This window comes from Strix uralensis, chromosome 2 (genome assembly GCF_047716275.1).
Source record: "Strix uralensis isolate ZFMK-TIS-50842 chromosome 2, bStrUra1, whole genome shotgun sequence".
Taxonomy (NCBI): Eukaryota; Metazoa; Chordata; class Aves; order Strigiformes; family Strigidae; genus Strix; species Strix uralensis.
In genome coordinates this window covers 34565389-34586010 of record NC_133973.1, presented here as the reverse complement: position 1 = coordinate 34586010, position 20622 = coordinate 34565389, and the positions used below count along the sequence as shown (strand labels likewise).

Here is a 20622-nt window from a genome sequence, read left to right as displayed (position 1 = left end):
GAAGAAAAGCATCTATCACAAAAATAAAATGCCATTTGAGGCCCCTGATCCAGATCCTATTGAAGCTGCTGGAAATGCAAACACTGTCTTTACTGGGAGCTGAGTCTGCCTCTTGATATTGAAATGGTGCCATAAAAATGCTATTACAGTGATACTTTTCTCCACTTGTTATTAAAAAACTGCGAAGGTGATGCCTGGGGTTAGTCAGCACAACCCGCTTTTAATATGTGTATATAATATAATGCACTATATTAACATCGCTGAATAGATTGCAACTTGTTAACCAGTCTGATGTCAAAAAGCCAATCTTTAAGAGCAAATACGGGGATTGGGAATGCAGGTACCAAGATGGAAAATTGATCGGTAGTTTGAACTTTCACTTAAGAAAGACTTAATGGGATGAGGAGATTAATAATGGGGGTCTCTCAGGCTGTCTGTCACTGTTTCAAGTACCCCAGAGGTCAGTAATAACAGCAAATGGATGAGGGAGGTCAGATATCTTGGTAATCTCTTTCTGGATGTTAGTAGGCACATACTTGGTCTATTATCTGCTTTCTAGTCGGGCCAGAGCACAAAGCTAATTCTAATAGCACTAAAAGAAACAAACCGTATTTCAGTTTAGTCTTGTCAGTGTTTAGTAAACCCATGACAAGGTCGTGCTTCCTCTTCTGCAGCTGTGGCAGCTACTGTGGCTTTTTCTGCATCTTCTTACTGTTGTTCATGCATTTATTGCACTTGGGGCTGTTTCACGGACCAGGATCCCATGCGTGCTGGGCAAGGTACAGGACAAAGCCACGTCTCTTGTGCTGAAGAGCCAGCAATGTAAGAAACAGGAGAAAAGTGGTAGACAGAGCTGCCCTACCACGAAGTAACAGTTTGTAACAGGAGAAAACAGACAGTACGTTCTCTCCTTTCAGCCTGAAAAACAAAGATGGGTGGCAGCACCCCCTTCACACATACCCAGATCGCTCTGAAGGGACTTCCTTCTTCTCTGCAGTGCTAAGGCCTAAGGACAGAGCACCTGAAAGCTGGTGATAAAACACTTCCAGTCAAAGGGGTTCAGTGGCTTCTGCAGTGACAGTGTTGACGAGAGCCCTTGTAAGAGAGGTGACAGAGGGGAGACTCTGCCACCTGTGGCATCAGCCTCGAGAGAGCACATCGAGGGCTCCCCAGGCAAGAGAAATAGCCAAGGGGGTTTCTACCCCTGGGCGGGGATCACTCCAGCACATGTATCATGATTCTAGTACTTGGCCGCATTGCTGAACCAAAATCAGTGAGATTGCATGCTGAAATAAGGGAGCAATGATTTAATTAACCATCTTTTAGAACTGAAACACACAGTGCTGTACCATTACAACACCTGCTCTGTCGATGCTTTGTGGTATTTATCCTAATGCTACCCCTGGAGACTGAATTCCCTCATCTGTCTCCCTGTCATCTTTAATAAACACTGACCATACATTAACAATGAGATGATGTTGTAATTCAGAGTAAGGCAGGCTTTGTGCCTATGTCTTTTTGTTTGTTTCTACTGAAGTCCATTTAATGCAATTGGATGTTGCTTTTAAAACAGCGTGAGTCAACTGAATTTCTTTTTAAGGAAGCCTGCCTGAAAAAAAAAAATTAAATATTAATAATATCTGAATTTGAATATGTTACTCAGCATAAAAATCTTTACAAGACTTCAGCTTATTCTGCAAGTGACTTCACTAGTTATTTTTTAAAAGCTTGGAGTTTTGTATAAATTTTCTTTTCTAAACAGATGAAACAAACAAAATGCAAAACTCATCTCTATAAAGCACAACAAAATAATAATTTCCACATGGGCTTTCTGATGAAAGATCAAAGTCCTTCATCTCAGGCTTAGGAAATTTCCCTTCCATGCTGATCAGTTTTATCTGAATGCAGTTCATCCAACATTTGCTTTTTTCAAAAAGGCAATTAGCTAGATGAAGCTGCAGGAGAATGCTCTTAGGGCTGAAGAAAATATAAAAGATTTCACTAAAAGTAGTAAAAAAATTTCTGGGTAGGTAAGGGGGGAGGAATCTTTTTCAGTTTGATTTATATGAAAGTTAGACATTTTCTATACACTGAAAATGCCAGCTTCATATACAAAGATGAAATAAGCAGAGAAGAGTTGTTTCTGCATCGGTGCAACTGATTTGGACAAACTCCCTGCTGTGCATCTCTGATTTCAAACGTCAGCCAAACTAGTCGTGTGGCTAGACTATCATAGGTTAGCGTTTTTCTGTAAATGTTTTACGCATCTGTGCATTTTGAGATTTTGCTTCCAAGAAGCAGCAGTTCCTACAGAAAGCCTGTACTCGTAGGTTGTCTGCATTTTCAGCTTAGCAGTGCCATGGAGTCTGTGTGAGGCTTTCTGTTTCTAAAGTTTAAACAATGCTATTAGATGTACCCATCGCTCTGAATTGTATTTCTGTATTTTAGCATATACAAAATAGATGTACAAAACACCTGTTCATTTCATTAAGCCTGGGATTTTCAAAAGAAGTCAAATTCCCCAGTTCTATTCATCCACTTAGGAGCCTGCCTTCTGGAGGACACAAGTTTCACTCTCCACCTCTGTCTCTCACACACGCACACACATTTTAATCTTGTTTTTCTCTCTCTACTTGCACAGTTGCACAGAAACACTCACAGTTCAGATTTTTGTCTCCTGGGTGCCATGCAAGGCATGCCTTTTTGGCTAAAAGGGCTGCAAATACACAGCCCAAAATACTTAATGCATCTCAGCAATGAATAGTCTTTCACCTTGGAAGGCTTGATCTGCTTTTCCCTGACCACTTTTCCCTGCCCACCATCAATGTGAAATACCAAAAATCTTCACAAAAAAAGTCAACTGATCAAAAATCACAGATGCACAGATAATATTTTAGAAAGCAATTCATCTGAAGGTTTCTTGACAAAGGGGATTATGGAACTGAAATGTAATTATCTTGGCATTTAAGTTTCTATTTCAACCATGTGGTTTGGTTCACATATTTGATTGCAAAGTTTTATCATTCAAAACAGCCTATAGGTCTCTTTTTCATTGCAGACACAAGGCAAGTACAGCCATCTCCGCCATGGTCCTACGACCAGTCCTACCAGTACCTGGGCTCCATTGCCACCCCCTCCGTGCACCCCGCCACGCCGATATCACCCGGCAGGGCTAGCGGCATGACATCCCTCACCGCAGAGCTTTCAAGCCGGCTGTCAAGTAAGTACCTAAAAGTTTGTCCCCCCGCACCCGGCCTCACCAAAGCCTTGAGGCTGTCTCCAGTGCAAACAGGTTGCAGCGTCCTAGGGTGCTGCCGCAGCTTTTCTCCAGTTGCAGTGAAGCCTATTGCGGGCCCTCTCAGGCAAGCCTTCTCCCAACACTTTGCTGGGATTTGTGCAAAGAGTAAAGACATACGGTCTGGGTCCAACATATCATTGTCAAAAAAGACAAAAAAAGAGGAGAGAGCAGCACTTTGCAGATGTATGGAACTATAAAAATAGTTTGGAGTGCTGAAGAGCTATCGTATCTGCCAAGAAATGAATGCCACAGATATTTCAGTTCTGTTTCTTTCCCTCACTCTAAATTCAGACCAGAGCACAGCAGGTTATGGGTGGACACACTGACTGCAGGATGGTGGGGTTTGACATTTTAAGTGTTGCACTGGATTGTCTTGTTACATCTTTGTCAAATTGTACTGCAGAGCTTTACAAGCCAACATTAAAATACAGCATGGAAGTGAAAGCTACCCCCCTGGTTTCCACCATACTCAACTGACCATCTGCTGACTCTAACCCACACATATTGAACCAATATGTGTGTGTTCAATAGCAGGAATTTTCTTAAAATGAATGAGAGCCATATAATTCGAATTTGCACAGAGCTTTTTCAAAAACATCTTCTTTGGCCGCACATATTGCTCTCATTTGAATACTCAGGGCTTCTTCTAAGATCAGAGAGAATCACTTGAATATGCTCCAGCCTGTCCTATTGTTGTCATATAGAGCCTGCTTTGAAAGAGTCACAGGGACGATGCCCACCAAAAGTAAATTATGTGTTAGATCTGGGTGCTAATTACATCTTAGAGATAGCTGAAAATACAGGAAACCATTCAGAAGAAGGAAAAAATTTCTTGTTTTAAAAAAGGTCTATAGAAATGCTTATTCTTTATTGACACACTCTTCTTTTAAAAATAAAAGACTCCTTTTTACTTTTTCCCCTGTGTTTTCCTCCTGTTGCACTCCTTTCCACTGGCAAAATACAGAAACAGAGAAAAGAGAGAAGGATGAAAAAAGATCTTCTTCATAGCAACCAGAAAATTTCAAGTAAAACAAATTATTTCATCAAGTTTTTTTACTTAGAAATGTATTTTTTCTTCACAGAATTGTTTGAAATCAATATTTACCAGCTATTCTGCTTTTCAAGCCCTATACATAGTTCCTGATGCATGTGTACTTGTAGATGTGGATATGTAAATCAGACTGAATGGAGATGTTAATCACATCACATCACATCACAGTGTGGCGACTGAGGTTGCACTCAAATGAGTGAATGCACTCGGTATTGAAATGCGGTATTTTTTGCATTGCCGTAGTGCCTAAATGTTGTCATTGTGTACCCGGGCCTGTATTGCACTGTGCCGTATGAGCACCAAAGGCTTCCATGGTGGCTGCCCCCGGGAGTGCAGAGTCTAACAGAAGACAGCTGCTTATGCGTGGAGTAACTGCACCCTGTGTTTCTTTTGTGCACATGGTGAGCATGGAGGTAGGGCACCAGCACTAGGGCTTGTCGGTGCTTTTTGTGCCCGTGGTCAAAACGGTCCAAGCAATTTACCTTGGGACAGGCGTAGTTTCTCTGTGACTTGTGAAGGAACCTAGAAGAGCTTAGTTCACATGTCAGAATTCTTTCTTTGCTCTCTTAATTCTGTACATGGGGGCTCATCTCTACACACCTTAAGTGGTTTTTGCAGTGCTTCCAAAATATTACTTCTATATTAAACGTCATTCAGTAGTCCCAGAAAAGTCCTTCACAATATATTCCCCCCCGTCCCATTACTGTCACACACACTTACTGTCTAAGAAATTCCTCCTTGTCAGGACAAAGAGCAAATCTGAGGGGTTTTTAGGCCCTATCATCTAAAGACACAGTGACTCAAAAGAAAAAGCAAAGATATGGGACATACTTGAAACACCTTGACATTAAATCTCATTATTCTGTTTTTTGCCAAAACTGGGCAGAAGAAACCCTCATCTGATAAGTGATGTGTCCAGGCAGTTTCAAGATGTTTGGTTTCTTTCTCAGGAATGAGGTGTGGAAGTACCATTTAAAATCTGGCAGGTTGTCAGATGCCACCTTCAACCTTAGCCACTCTGAAGCTCCTGCCATTCCATATCATAGTGTATCTTGCCATGTTAAATCTAAAGGTGCTGGGGTCTAGGGGAAGGAGATGTGTTCAGGGGTCCCATTAATCTTCCAGAAAAAATAGAAGACAAACTCAAAAAGGAAGCATACAGCATGCGTCAGAGCTTTTCTAAGAAATTTATAGAAATTCATCAGTGTGCTGGCTGTGTCGTTGATGAGCTTTCAGAACTTGGCGCTGGAGTGTGTCTGCTCTAGCTTTAAATCTGGTCAGAGCCAAGAGCTTTGTTTTCTCTCTGCTTCTTCTCATGAGTATTTCCTTCAGCGCATGGCTCCTTTTCTACAGACTCCACGCCTTGTCTGACAGAAGAAGTTGTCTTCTGGAAAGATTTTTTCTTAATTGTTATTGTTGTTATTTTAATCATGCATAGCTGCCAACTCTAGGGACTGACACCTTCCATTAATCTGAGTCATGATGAAGATCCTTCCTAAAGAGGCCATTATCTGCTCCGCTTGTTTAATCCTTGCACACCAGGGAAGGAGACGATGGGACCGGGCATACTTCCACTGATGTCAGCCAAAGTGGAGCAGAATTTGACTGTCCTATAAAACATTTCGCTTAGCAGGATGAGAAAGGCTTCTAGCACACATGAAAGGAGGAAAAAAGGCCAACCCCCAAATATATCATTCTGCTCTAAAAAGGCAGTACTATTGTTGTCCTTTTTACATACTCATTAGAGCCAAGATTTTCAGAAGTTAGTAACAATTATGTAGACATTATATGAGGACCCAGATTGAAGACCTTAAGTGAAACTGATTTATCTTGACTTTGGTAGTGTTGAGAGTCAGTGGGGAGCTGTGCTCCTAAGTGCTGAGAGCTGGACTGAGCCTGTGTGTGTAAACCCCACCTGTGGACATTCATGTACCTGAAGAATAATCTCCGCTCCGTGGAGCTTCCCATTTGAGTTGGAAAATAAAACTGGGTGAAAGGAGAGACTGTGCAGAAGATGGACAATTTATATTTAGGTCCCATCAGTATCCCTGGTGAGTCAGGTGATGCTGGGCAAGGAGCTTGAGATCTGTGTCCCTCTTCCCTACCCACCCCTTGAGGGTGAGGACACACTGGAAATGTAAATAATTGCATGTGCTGTAAGGTATCTAAAACACATACAAAACAGGGCGAGAGCATGGCACTCCTTTTTAATTGCTGCTTTACTGAAATTAATCCAAAACATCCAGATCTACGAGCATTACAATGACTGCATTAGAGAGCAGGTGAGGGATAGCTCTGTTCTGGCTGCTTTGGTTAACCACAGACCAGCATTTGGATGTTGGTTATTGCCTTGAACAGGTGAACCTCCATTCTGTGAGCTCAACAGTTCTTTGTCTCTCTTCCCCACCACCCAGGTGCTTCTGACTTGACTGCGTTTAGTGACCCTCGGGTGGGAATCGACCGCTCCTTCTCCGCACTCCCCTCCATCTCCGACCCTCGGATGCACTACCCGGGAGCATTTACCTACACACCGACGCCCGTCAGTTCAGGGATAGGAATCGGTATGTCTGCCATGTCCACAGCCACGAGATACCACACTTACCTCCCGCCTCCCTACCCTGGCTCATCGCAGGCCCAGGGCAGCCCGTTCCAGACCACCTCGCCTTCCTACCACCTCTACTATGGAACCTCCGCTGGCTCCTATCAGTTCTCCATGATCTCGGGGGGGGACCGGTCCCCCCCACGCATCCACCCTCCCTGCACCAATGCCTCCACGGGATCGACGCTCCTCAACCCCAACCTCCCCAACCAAAGCGATGTGGTCGAGGCAGAAGGGAGCCACAGCAACTCCCCCACTAACATGGCGACCACAGCAAGGCTAGAGGAAGCGGTGTGGCGACCATACTGAATGAATTTTAAGTAGTTATGGGTCAGGACTAACGTGCTTTCCATTTCCCAGTGCCCGTAGGTATCCCATAAACACCCGTCTTGCTTATGGGCCCTGCCATGTTCATACATCACTTTCAGAAGCAAACCCTCCAGAAGTCAGCGCTCCCAGGAGTGGTGGCGTGTATTAGCCAGCCCCTGGTGAAGCGACGTCGCTCCAGCAAAGCATCCCTCGCAGTGGGCTGAGCTTCTGGAAAGGAGGACGCCTGAGTTGGTGGTAGTGAGGGTGGGTAGAAAGGTACCCAGTCTGTTTCCAGGCCTGTGGCTTTCTAACGTGCCCGGGCTTGAAGGTCTCCACAGCCCTAAAGAGAGTTTCGGTTCACTTCTATTTTTAAGACTTAAAACCCAAAAAATCTTAGTGAGTTTACTGCATCTTATGGACATACTAGCTGTAAGGAAGTATAGGAAGATTCCCAGAGGGAAACTGTGAACGCTTCTGTTTTAGCAATGCTGTGAATGAGAGGTTTTATATGTTGGACTTAATTCTTTCTTTTTTTTTTTTTTAACCATGTTGTATATTCCAAAGAATATGGAATTTTTTATTGCTGGGTTTTTTTGTTTTGTTTTGGGTTTGTTTTTTTGTTTGTCTGGTTTTTAGGATGCAGCTCATCCTGCTTTGCATCTAATTTGTTTTATTTCTCTTGGCACCTTACAAATTGCAAAAAAAAAGATTTTGCTCTTTTTTTTGTTTTAATCATGCTTGCTTCTTTCTTGCTTTGTCAACTGAAAGAATCAGCTCCTTTTTCAATGAGTTAATTTAACTTTTTTCTCTTGGACTTTTTTTTTTTAATACAACGGCTACAGCCTTGGGTCATTTTCAACTACTGTACTACTTTGATGATTTCATTGATATTTATGCTTGATATTTAGACTTTTTCTTATTTGTTGATACTATTATTATTTAAATATGCCTATATTAAAAAAGATCAGTAATTGCCTTTTTTGGTAGCAGCCAAAGTCAAATTTATCACATTGAAAAAGGCTGGAATAACGATGGGTAAAGTGACCTCCTAATTACCTAGAAATATTGTTTACAATTATCTCACTCTCATTTTACTCAGCTGACTGGGCTCAGATTCTCAAAGGCATTTAGGTGCCCAACTCCCACTGAAATGATTTAGGCACCAAAATCCCTGTGAATTTCTGTGCCTTCCCACCCAGTGGAGTCATCTCTCCCTACTTCTTCCTCATTTTTCCTTCATCACTGTGGTGACCCTCAGGATCAGTAATCAGGATGTACATATTTCATAAGGCAGACTCAATATTCCCTGACTAAATACATCCCCATATGGCCCCATTCTGCTCCCGAGCTTGCCTGGGCTTCCTAACAGCGACGGTGGAGGCCTCCTAGTCTTTCAAAGTGAAAGCCAACACGCAGTTAGCATGGCAAGGGTAAAGTCCTGGCTCTGATGGAGTTGGTGTGAGATTTGCTCCCAGCTCAGCAGAGCCAAGATTTCTGCGCAGTACAAAAGCCACATTCCAGTGTGCTGGAAAATAGATCAGTTCATGCACCACGAAATAACTCGCACTGAACGGGGTTGTCAAGCTCATCTGGAAAGCAGGCTAGCAAAGAAGGGGCCTTAACAGTTCTTCTGTCACCATCTTCTGAGGGAAGAGGAAGGGTATGTAAAACTGGTGCATACAATATTCTGTCCTGTAGCAAATATGCAAGGCTTATACTAACAGCATGTTTAATACAGAGTCGTCATCGTTGCCCATCGTTACAGCACAAACATATCAGATGTCACTGTAAAGTTTATGGCACTATTTTATTTGAGGGTTTGGTCTGAATGCAGTTGTTGTACTACTCATTAATTACAAACTGCTGATGTTGACACGTGTGCGTTCCAAATTAGCTGATTGTTATTTAATGTACCTCTTAAATGAGTGAAACAATTGCAGGTCAACTCAGAGAGTATTTGAAAGCAGGACTTCAGATCAGTGTTTGATGTTTAAAAAAAATTAAAAGGATTCAAATTAAAAAGATCCTTGGCTGCAGGCAGCAAAACAGCTGGACTTATTTAAAACCATTTGTTTTTCAAGTTTTCTTTTTTTTTAATATGATTTTGCTTCTTTGTTTAAGTCAGATGCAGTAGCACTTTGGTATTGAAAAGTTACAAATTGAAGAATTTACATTGTCAATAAGGTCATTTTTGTGCAGAAAATAGGGAGTGTTTCAAGAGATCTCAGCAAAAGTTCCAAATGTTTCTGTTAAAATACATGCATGGCCTTGTGCTTTTCATTTAGTATAATATTCTTTGTAATTTTCTAGAGTTTGCTCTGAACAAAAAAGGCAGAAAACATCAAAATTACATCAAAACGTTTAAAAATATATTTTGGAAGTATGGAGACCTTGCTGAATACAGAAATACAGAGACCCTACCTGTTGTGACATTTACATAGTTGGAATCTCACCTCTTCAGTAGCCTAAAAAAAAGTCCTTCATCACTAAACAGTAGCTCTGTTGCAGAATCCATCTTACACATTCTCTGTCACCGTGCAATTAAAAATCATCATTTACTACAGTTCTCACACCTGCCTTGTGACTGGACCACCCAAGTGCATAGTACTGCAACGTGAACCCTGAAGTGAGGGAAGGGAGAGGACCTCAGAGGAGCCGGATGCCTCACTGCAGAGGGCAGGGCTGCCGTGGCCAGGTGACTTCAGCCCCGTGGCAGAAGTGAGGTTGATGTGGTTAGTACGTTCCCAGGCCTGTCTGTTGCCACAGCCTGCTTTCTGCTAAAGCCCTTTGCCCCTTTTAGCCTGTAGTATTGTACAAGATCAGGGATTCACAAGAATGGGGAATTGGCATCTCTCAGCCTGGAGATTAGACCCTACACTGAACATTTCTTATGTCTACACATCTACTTTCTCTACACTTGTCCTAAAGGTGAAGCTTAATTTTACTCTCCCTGGTGTGAACAGGATGAGAAACTTCAGAACTGGTCACACACTCATCGTGTGTCCTTACTGGCACGTCACAAAACCCTGGGATTTCCCAGTGTCTCACTTGCGATAATTGCCAGCAACTGAACTTTTGAGTCTAACCTCCCTTTGCATGTCAAGCACAGCACAAAGCAGCACCCTCTTTACAGAGGAAAAGCAAAGTTCGTTATCCCCCCCAATTAGTCTGTTTAATCACTGTGGGTTTCAGTGTATTCACACAAGTGCCACAGAGAAACCACAGTTTACTCAAATCTATATTTTTGTAGCCATCCCCTGTCCCACTAAGGACAGCAAAGATCTTCAAGGCTGTAAAAATGCTCTCATGTCGTTCCTCTTGTATCTTAAGAGCACTTAGCAGGCAGAAAGAGGACATTTGGATAAAACATTTCCCCCATTCACCCATCTCCAAATTATAGTATATAAGTATATATTTTTATATATATATAATATATATATATTTATATAGTTTTATCATCCCGGTAGCTGAATGAAATAAAAAAAGAACTATTGTGCTTCTGTTCACAAGTTGCAGTCAGCAGAGTGCCTTAGATACCTTCCCCTACCGAAACACAGTTAATGGCAGTCCTTACTATCAGCTTGTGTGTTCCTTTCACAAGACACAACTCACTGTCCAGATGCAGCCATATCAAACAACTTCAAAGTAAATACAGGGCCCGGCTCTCATGTGCTCTAAGGCCCATTACTTTGCTTTCAAACAACATTTATGCTCACTTCAAGAGTTCCTGCTATGCTTCCAGGGCGAGGTACAGGAGCTTTAGTGCAAGGGGGAGGTGGATGCAGAGTGCATCCCTGCTACGAAGGATCTGATTTATAGAATTATGCCAAACTATCCGCTGGAAAGGAGAAAAACCCTTTCCTCCAAATGGCCCACAGTCTTTGTCAGAGTGTTCCGAATTGCCTGCACTCTTGAAACATTCATTACTGCTTTCTGGGTGACCTTTTCCATTGGTGTATTTGAAGATTCAGGAGAAGTGGATCATTTTTCTATTTGAGCAAAACGCTTGTTTTCCTGCATCATAACAGTTTTGTATTTTATTTTTGTTAACCTTGCTTGGTCAGTACCGATCACTTGGCATTTTTCTCCTTGTCCTAAAAGGGTTGCATCAACAGAGTTACTTGTATTTATGTATGTAAATAGATTTCAAAAGCTTCATAGCAAAATATTTAGTGCTTGTAATTACTCCGCGTTTTTTTCATTTTTCTGTGTTTTTAATGAACTTACCTTTGTGTTTGCTTAAATACTGTAGTGAGACTTATTTCTTTCCAAATTAGTTATTTTAGGCTTCAAGATTAACTACATTTTATTCACTTTTGTAAACAGTTATAGCATGGTCTCTATTCAACATTCTTCACTTTTTTGTGGTAGGGGAGAAATGAATGTGCAAAAATCTGTGGGTTATTTGTGGTGTTCTGGGTTTGACAGTCACATCTTACTTTAAAACAAAAACTTTCAGTCTGAGGTGGCCGTATGGCAAGTCTGAGGGGAGGACACAGTGGGAGACGCACTCCTATCAGAATAGCATCAGTGTATTTGTTCAGCATTTACTGGCTATGTTTACAAAACAGATGCTGCAGCATCCCGCAACAGTCACATTTTCCCTTGGCACTGTCATGCTGAACATTTCCAGAAGGGGAAACTACCAGGTTCTGGAAGTTTGCTTTTTTGGTTTTGATTGCAGGGGATTTTTCTTTGGGGGGGGGCGGGGGGGGGGGGGGGGGGGGGGGGGGGGAATGCTGTTTTTTGGAACCAGATAGGAAAAGAGAATAGAGTAGATTTTTCCCCCACTACAGGAAGTCTCTAGATACCACGTCAGAGTAGACTCTTGCTGTACATAGGGATGGCTGTGTCCAGCGCCACGGGAGAATTCATTACAACTAGCACACAGAGCAGCTGGACTGCTGCGTTAGTTCTAATGAAGACTTTCTTTCTTTCTTTCTTTCTTTCTTTCTTTGTACCACAGTTTCCTCTGTAAATTCAATATCATAATTAGTGTGAATGACAAATAAAATGTTTGACAAGTATGCGCATTGGCCTGGTGCATTCTTTCATCAGGGAGAAAACAACCCTCTCAGAGAAAAAGTAACCATCAGAGAAAGGGTATTGACTGTGTATCACTCACAACATCAAAAATATGTTTCCATACTTTTTCTTTTACTGATTTCTTTCTTTTTTAACCAAAAAAAGGCATTTTCCTGCTGTGGAGTGACCTGGCAAAAGGCCTGCAATCCAATAGGACCATCAAAATAGGACTGAACTGAGACTTTGCAGATACAGAAGCCTAGTAATTGCATTATATCTCAGGATTCTTGATTGAGTTTCAATATTTCAAGGTCATCTACAGCTCTTATTTTTCTCCCTTAGTCTTTTGTTTCTTGGATTGGATCCTTTTTGATATTGATGAGTTGAACCTTACTTCAGGAGCACCAAAACAGATAGTTTGAGGTCATACTACTTATGAGATACATTGGTTGTTTTTCTCGTTAAATAAATAATGAAACAGCAGTGTTAATGAAACATTAATAGGGGGGAACCAAGCTTTCAAAATGAGGAAAAAACCCAGAGTCAATATTAAAAGTTCGATCTGAAAGCCCCTGTATCTATGCATATATATATGTAATCTTCTGATATTGGCCCTACACAAGATATTGCATTATATTAAAGAAGCTTTCAGTAGTATCCTTCTACACAATAATGTATATATACAAAGGTTAACTTTTATCTACTACTCTCAGTGAAGTGAAAAACAAGCTACAAAACAAAATATTAAAGGTGGGGTTTTTTCTGACAACTTCTCAGATAGCACCCCATCTCTCAAATGATAATTCATATTATCTTTTTAAAATTAGGGCCAAGACACTAAGAGAAAACAGCTACTGAATTCCAGGTACCTCTTTAGAGGTCAGAAATGCTAACACAAACCTCTGACGTGGTTACTGGTTACCCTGCTCAGTACGACCATCTGACATTTCTTTCTGGCACAATCCCATGTTCTCCTAACAATAATATTGCACTTATATTTTTGCAAGGGTCTACCCTACAGATTCTTCTCCTTACTCTGTGAAACACAAGAGCACTTCTTTAGAGAAGGATGATGAAGTCGAGCACAGATTTATTTTGTTTCTTACTTTAACACAACAGGAAAAGAAGCTACAAATAGCAACAGTCAAAACAAAAACAAAAATACTGCACCGAAGGGCATCTCAACAGAAATTTTTGTTGCTTGACTTTGAAGACTGTAGAGGACGTAGCAGCAGAGTTCTCATTTTGTGTGGAAGGGTAAGGCATCAGACTACCATGGCCATTTTAACCGGGTGCACATACCCCACTGCCACCGAGGCTGCCTGCCCCTGTGAGAAAGGCCATGTCTTTCTTACTTGACAACAGCAGCTGAGGCATTTGTGCAGGCCAGTTGGACTGAGACGAGTCCCTCCTAGCCCCAAGCCCACCACCAGCTTTCACAGTGGTTGTGCCATTCCAGATCGGTGGCACCCAGTCTCTGCAGGGTGCAGGGAGGAAGCATGGGCAGCTGCCCTCTCCTGCCCCTCTGCCTTCCTCCCTGCCCAGGGTATCTGGCAAAGGGGGGAGCTGAGAGATTGCTCAGGAGCAGGCAGTGCACAGTCAGGGCAGCCCTCTGGGATCCCTGGGCACGCGAGGTGGCCCTGCCATGCCTGTTTTGGCAGCTGAGAAAGGCCAGCTCAAGCCCCCTCCTCTGGCTGCTTGAGGGGGGGGAGAGGAAAGGGCAAAGAAGGTGACGAAGACTAAGGCTGGAGGGTGCTGTTTGTGAGAGGAGGGACTGGCAAAGGTGAACGCAAAAGGTTGTTGACTTGTTGCACCTCACACCCTGACTGACAGCTTTTAATGATGTTTAATTATAAAGGCCATTGTCATGGGTGTTCTCCCACACTGCTTTGTTTGACTTGTGCAATGAGGAAATAGCCATAAGCCAGGCTCCAGAGCAAAAGCTGCTTATTAAATACTATCAGCCCACAAGGCACTGTACAACTCAACACAGCTGTCCTGGGAAGACAACACAGGTGTGTTACCTTCAGTGTACATGGCTTTTTCCCCCTTTTCAGTGGCTTGTCTCACAAGACAAGAGACTTGGATTAGTGGTGCAGGGTACTGTGCCCAAAAGTGATATCCCTTCTTCTGAGCAGGCATGGGAATGGTCGTTACTGGTGCAGCATGTGTGGTCACAGAACGGACAGTAAATGGAATTATCTGCTCTGAAACAGACCTTGTTCACAGCATTCATAGCTTAGAGGCCTACCACCACTGCAACTGCTATGATACTGGAAGACCTGTAATGGCACTGTGGTTTCCAGACATGACTAAAATATGACTCAGTCCAGCACTGTGAATGGGCCAAAAATACAATTTATCCATGGCCCCATATCTTTTTACAGTTCTGGGCTTTTTACAGTTCTATAAGATTATTCAGGAACATACCTCGACATGACTTTAGGCACCCCCTTCTTCTCCCTGCACCCCCTTCTTCTCCCTGTAAGACAGCACCTTTTTCCACCGTTTAACTATGTTGAGGGCTTACATTAACTTTGCCACTGGGATGCCCTGTGGAGCAGAACTTCTAATGTAGGCAGGATCTCAGGGAAGGAATGTCCGAATTACAACTCATCTCAACTCTTGCCTGCTGGGGGAGGGAGGCACACTGTAGATAAAAGCATGTTTAACCCTGAGGAGAAGGAAAATAAAAGCTCAGAACCTACAGGTCTTCATTGGAATGTCTAGCTACTGAATTAGGAAGCTTGTTTTCTGGTTTTAAGTTACAGGGACACCTAGAAGTCTCCCAGACTGGATTAGTCAGCACGAGTCACTGTCTGGGAATTGTTTGGGTTTGTGAGAGGAGGATAAAACAATTTAGAAAGAAAATCTAATACACAGATTTAAAACATAGCCTGCTTTCAGAGCAGGGAGGGGATTAGGTCTGATTTGTTGGCTTTATAAAATGCTGGTTCCTAAGGGTAGCAAGGCTGTCAAAAGAGAGAGAACCTGTTCCCTGCTGATGCAGAATTGTTTCCTGTAGCATGTAAAAAGTGCCTCTGGCTGTTTTACTTTCAAATGCCCCAAACACAGGAACATCTGTAGCTTTTCTGGGGAAGCTTAGACAGAAATCTTACTATTATCTGCTGCTACGCCTGACACGTCCTGTAAGCAGAGAAGAGAGTCTGTATTCAGGGCAGCCTGCAGTTACAGTTCCTCAGGAGGTCTCTGACATCTGGGTGTGCTTCACACGGCCACCGGGTTTATGCCTGCTGGCTGTTTAGTCCCATTTCCCCTGTTTTATCACACCAGAATCCCTCAGGACCAAGACCTCCCAGTTTAGAACGCAGCTCTGTTGCTGTCTGCAGGGATACCACAGGTACAAGGGGCGTGCCTGAGGAGCACTGAACCCCATGCCACAGAGCCCAGCCCAGGTATTCCAGTGTCCTCTAATACCACCAACTGCTCAGCTTTTTTATGTGGCTTTCTTCAAAGGAGCCCAGTGGTCAAACTGCACTATGTCTTTGCATAGGGTGAGCATCACAGGCATGGAAGTCCTTCGAAATTGGCTGAAAATAGCTATTTTTCACTGAAATAGTAAAATCCCTGCATGAAGACCCTGTGGTAAACTTCACCCTTCCTCTTTTAAATGTCTGTGATAGTTGCTCTGAAACAAGGCAATAACGGTTATTTTACACAGGGAATGTTTCCTGTTTCACTGTGGAAAATGGTAGCTAAATTTGCAGGGGGGGGAACTGTCCTCCCTTTCTATTCTGCTCCCTCCTCTAACACACGTCTCTGATATTTCTCCAGCCTCCTGCAGAACTGGGAGCTCAGTGATGTCAGTCCAACACATGTAACTTTGTGGGGTGTATGATCACAGACGGTCAAATGCCAGCGTGTCCATCCCATGGGCATTATGATTCTGGGACTGGATGAGAGGACGAACAGTTGTTCTATTTTGGAACAGAAAGTCACATTTCCAAAACTTCCTGCACACAGCAAACATCTGTCCGTGTGATTCTGAAATAATGTTCAGTAGTATCTTTCTGAAAATGCTGAAACCAAAATGATCTTGGTTGCCAAAGGTTGGAGCCTGCCAGTTTAGCTGGGAATCCTGGGCCTTCCAGGCTCCTCACTCTGTGGGAAGCAGGCAATGCTGCTGATCGGCAACAACAGTGACATGGTTGGGATGAGTCAGCATGTTGCACCACAGTTTATCAGAAATATTTCTGACCAGCGCCAGGTATGAGTGGCCAAAAGCAATCTCTTCTTACAACAGGCATTTTTGGCTTCTTTTCAGTGCTGTCAGGACTGTGGCTGTGATCCCATGGGCTCACTTGGGTGACCTTGCAGACCTAAGGTGTTAAAGGGGCAGTTATTTTGCCTTGTAGTTCTGCCTCGCCAAATGTGATCCCTTTAGTCTGACTTGATTAGTAAGATCATTTTGTAATGCCCTGTATACTTCTTAACCTCCTGGGTCTTGAAGCATATCACCTGTTGGAAAACATTTGTGTCATTCCTCAGTGTCCTATAGCCAAGCTTGACACTTTCTGCTTTGTAAAGTCTTTCATGCACCTTAATTCTCCTTAAGACATACAATTTTGGGGTTGCACTTCTGTTAATTCTCCCAAGGATTAAGTTAATAAATGAAGAGTGAATCCAGCAAAGCAGAGGTGTCTTTTACCCACAAACAGAACATAAGAGACTTTAAAGGTTGGCAGGCTACTCTGTTTCAATGAGCAGCCTATAGCTGAACTGGTATTTGGCTTCAGCTGCTGTCTCCAGAACAAATAACCCGCCAGTGTTCTCCCTCGACCCTTAAAGAGGTGGCTGCTTCTCACTGATATTTGCTTGTAACTCTTTCCTCTAAGAAGGTTACATCAGTCCATAGCCAGCAACCAGAGAGGACAGGAGATGGGGAAGGAATGAAAGGAAGAAAATTTACAAAAATCATGAAGCATGATTTGGAAGATAAATCTACAAGTATATAGTCACTTTGCAAAGCATGTTTGTTCTCTGTAAATGTCTCAAGCAATGGTCTTTGGGGCAGTCTTTGTTGCCATGTCTCCATTGCTGCCTGTCTCACAGGAGGTGACTATCCTTTGACTTTCCAATGTCTGCTTATCAGATTTTAAAGTCTTAAGATGCATCATTCATCCACACCTTGCCGTAGCATATATACAATTGCGTGGTATGGTCAAGAAATTTCCAAGTGTCCATTCAGCCAGTTCCATTAAAGATGAAAAAGGAGTCACTCATTGCTGAGTCCCCTCCTTGGGGGTGGTGAATTTTGCCACTTCTCAAGGCTTTCAATACAACAGTGTACTGAGACAAGAGTGGGTGGAAGAGAGCGAGCCCTTCAGTCACTCCTTGTGAGGGGTATTTTTGTGCTCTGTTTGCAACAATACCTACAGCCTATTGAGATTTCCCTCCCACAGGAAGCTTGGTGATTTCAGTAACACAGCTACACATGAGGGAAAAGTGAGCTGTGTTTGGTCTGTCTTGTGGGGGGAGAAAAGGAACGAGTGGGGGGGTCAAGTTTATTCCAAATCTTTAAATAAGCAAAATAATGTTTCCTGTCTGTTATCCCTCCCACCTGTATTTGCAACCAGGAAAGAGAAAAAAGTTCTAGCAGAAAAAACAAGTTCTGTTAAAGAGAATGAGGTTTTTCACTGTCTGTTACAGAGGTGCAAGAACAGTCCCCAAAGCAGTTTCTCCTTCCAGTGGAGGAAGCTGTAAATGACTGAAAAAAAGGAAAAATTCTGAGGGTTTTTTCCTATCCTTGATAAACCAAACATATTAGAGCTAAACCATCCTAGGAACTAGGTTCCCCTCTGTGATGCTAATGGAGACGGATGCTGCAAGGAGAAGAATAACCTCATCTTCTCACCACGATTGTTCAGCATCTCTCATAATTAAATTCCTCAAGTGTCTCTTTTCTCCTTTGTACCACCGCTTACACACACTATGGAGCTTTAGGATCCAGTACTCTCAGTTGCTGGTAATAATCCACCATTAGAAATTAACACGGCTCCCACAAGTTGCTTATCTCCTTGCCAGTTGTTATGATGCTTTACTCAATGAAGCTATTTCTGTACTTTTCCCCCTTTCCTGTCCCTCGGAACGTCTGTCTCTCCATTTGTCCAGCTCAGCTGTGTTCTTCCATCACCTCTGGTTGGTATCCATCCCTGTGTGGTCTCATCAGATGTGTCTCTCTTTCAGATGAGTCCATGGGCCATACAGACACCTGAGAGCATGATCAGGGGGTGAGCCCCTGCTGCTGCAGAAAGATGTACCCTGTCTTGGGTGCCGTTTGTAAATTTAGACTTATGTTTGCTGGGTGACATATCTTAGCACAGCATGTACTTGACTAAGATTCTGTCCCTGGGTTCTTCACTTGCTGATGGCTGTAGCAAAATCCTTTCCTTCCTGTGCCTCGGTTTCCTCATCTGCAAATGGGTAGTGACATTGACCTTCTTTGAAAAGCACTTTGAGCTCCATTGATGAAAAGGTCCACAGAGAGGAGGTTGTTGTTATTGTTGTCTGCAGTTTAAAAACATGCTCATAAATCATCTTTCAGGGATGGTGAAGCAGGTTTCATTGGCTCTGGAGCTGGGTGACTGAACAGAGAAGAATTTCCTTCTTTGGCATTTTCCCCTAGTTTTAATAACTTTGAACTCTTGCTTTAGATCTTGTTTACATTAGGCTGGTTTAGTAACTGTGTGTCTCCCTCCAGCAATTGTCTCCTTCTTCCCCACCTTCCTCAGGTATTTGGTCTAGGTACCAAACATCTGACTCAGGTCTTCCTGGAGATTGGCTGAGCCGGGGTGGATGGAAGAAGGAATTATTTTTCCCTGTTGGTGAGTAGAGGGACTTAACGGGGGAAGGAGGCGGAGGCCGTGACTGTCATGGACACGGGCCCTGGGAACATAAAAATCTAGGCTGTTACCACACCCATTTGGCCTCTTGATGAAATGTTAAACACAAACTGTACGGATGGCCTGTGCTAAAAATGTTCGGGTCAGAGAATTGTAATGGGTCTTTCTAAGCTTTACAAGCTACGAGGCTGCGATGCCGCCTTTCGGGGCAGGGAGGGGAAGAGAAGCTTCTTTGAAAGCAGCAGGGCACTCACAGCTAAACCGCCGCCGGTTAGTTACACACGCGCATTTATCACGGTGTGACCCACAGAACTCGATCCCCACCAGGCCCAGCATAGCTGCTTCTTGTTCGGGTCGGTTTGGAGAGGCCCTGACAGGCGAAGGGGTTGGTCAGCGCCCGGCCAGAGCTGTCCCGCCAGAGCAGGGCCTCCGTTCCCCAGAAGCTCGTCACCGACGCGGGCCCGAGCCGGCACCCCGGGCTCTCGCGGCAGGCGCAGCCCTTGCTGCGAGGGGGAAGCTCCCCCCGATCCCGAGCTACGCCGCTCACCCCTGTGGGCCGGCGGCCCGGCGGGCGCTGCGAGGCCGGGCCCGGCCGGGCCGCAGGCGCCTCGGTGGCTCTCCCGCCGCCCTCCGCGTCCCCAGCGGCCCCCGGCCGCCCCCGCCCGGCCGCGGCCGCGGGCGGAGGGAGCCCGTCCCCTTACGGCCGGGGCGGAGGCCGCTAGAGGGCCACCGCCGCTAACGGCGGGCGGCCGCGGCCGGCAGCCGGGGCCGCGCCGGCGCCGCTGGGAGCGGGAGGATCCCACCGCGCTGCGGGGGTGCGCGGCCGGCTGGCGGGGGCGGGCCGGCGCTGCAGCTGAGGGAGCGGAGGGCAGGCCCGGGGGGGCGCCGCGGGGGGCCGGCGGCTGGCCGTAGCGCCTCCCCGCCGGGCAGGAGCGGGGCCTGCTCCGGGCAGAAACGAGGGCTGCGGTGCCCTGACGAGGGGGGTGAGATGAGGGCAGGGGGCTAGATAAGGGGCGCCTCAGGGGCACCCCGTCTGCTGTGGCCGGGTCAGGTACCCGCGGACAGGACTCCAGGCGCTGCTGCCGCAGCCCTTCCTCATTGAGCCTGGAAGTTTTGCGTGCCTTGGTAATGCGCTGCGTGAGGAAACAGCTTTATAAAACCCGAGTCTTGTCTAGCCCAGTGTTAGCAGAGCCCCGCATCCATAGGTAAGATTTTCCCCACAAGCCAGTAGCCACTAACCTCCCTGACATTTCACTCCCTCTCCGCACGGCCAGGAAGCGGTTTGCAATCAGGGCTGAGAGGTGCTGGGGGTCAGGGGTTACAATTTATTCTTAGGCTGCCCTTTCAAAGGGTTATCACCCTCCATGGGGAGCTGCAGTGTGACAGCACCTCAGAGCAACAAGAACTGGAATTAAACAAATACAAGTAATTGTCAGGCATTAAATCTAACAGTACCTGAAGGCTGAGCCTCCCACAA

At 44.5% G+C, this 20622-nt stretch overlaps 1 protein-coding gene across 3 annotated transcripts in view; it reads left to right on the top strand.

Moving 5' to 3' along the window:
* The window catches only part of RUNX1 (RUNX family transcription factor 1), a 175679-nt gene extending 164178 nt beyond the window's left edge, over positions 1-11501 (top strand). For all 3 annotated transcript variants that reach the window (XM_074858292.1, XM_074858293.1, XM_074858291.1), the window contains 2 exons: positions 3059-3220; positions 6764-11501. In XM_074858292.1, the coding sequence (XP_074714393.1) occupies positions 3059-3220; positions 6764-7257 (656 nt within the window). In that variant the 3' untranslated portion in view covers positions 7258-11501. The remainder of the gene's footprint in view (positions 1-3058; positions 3221-6763) is intronic.
* Positions 11502-20622: the final 9121 nt, after the last annotated feature.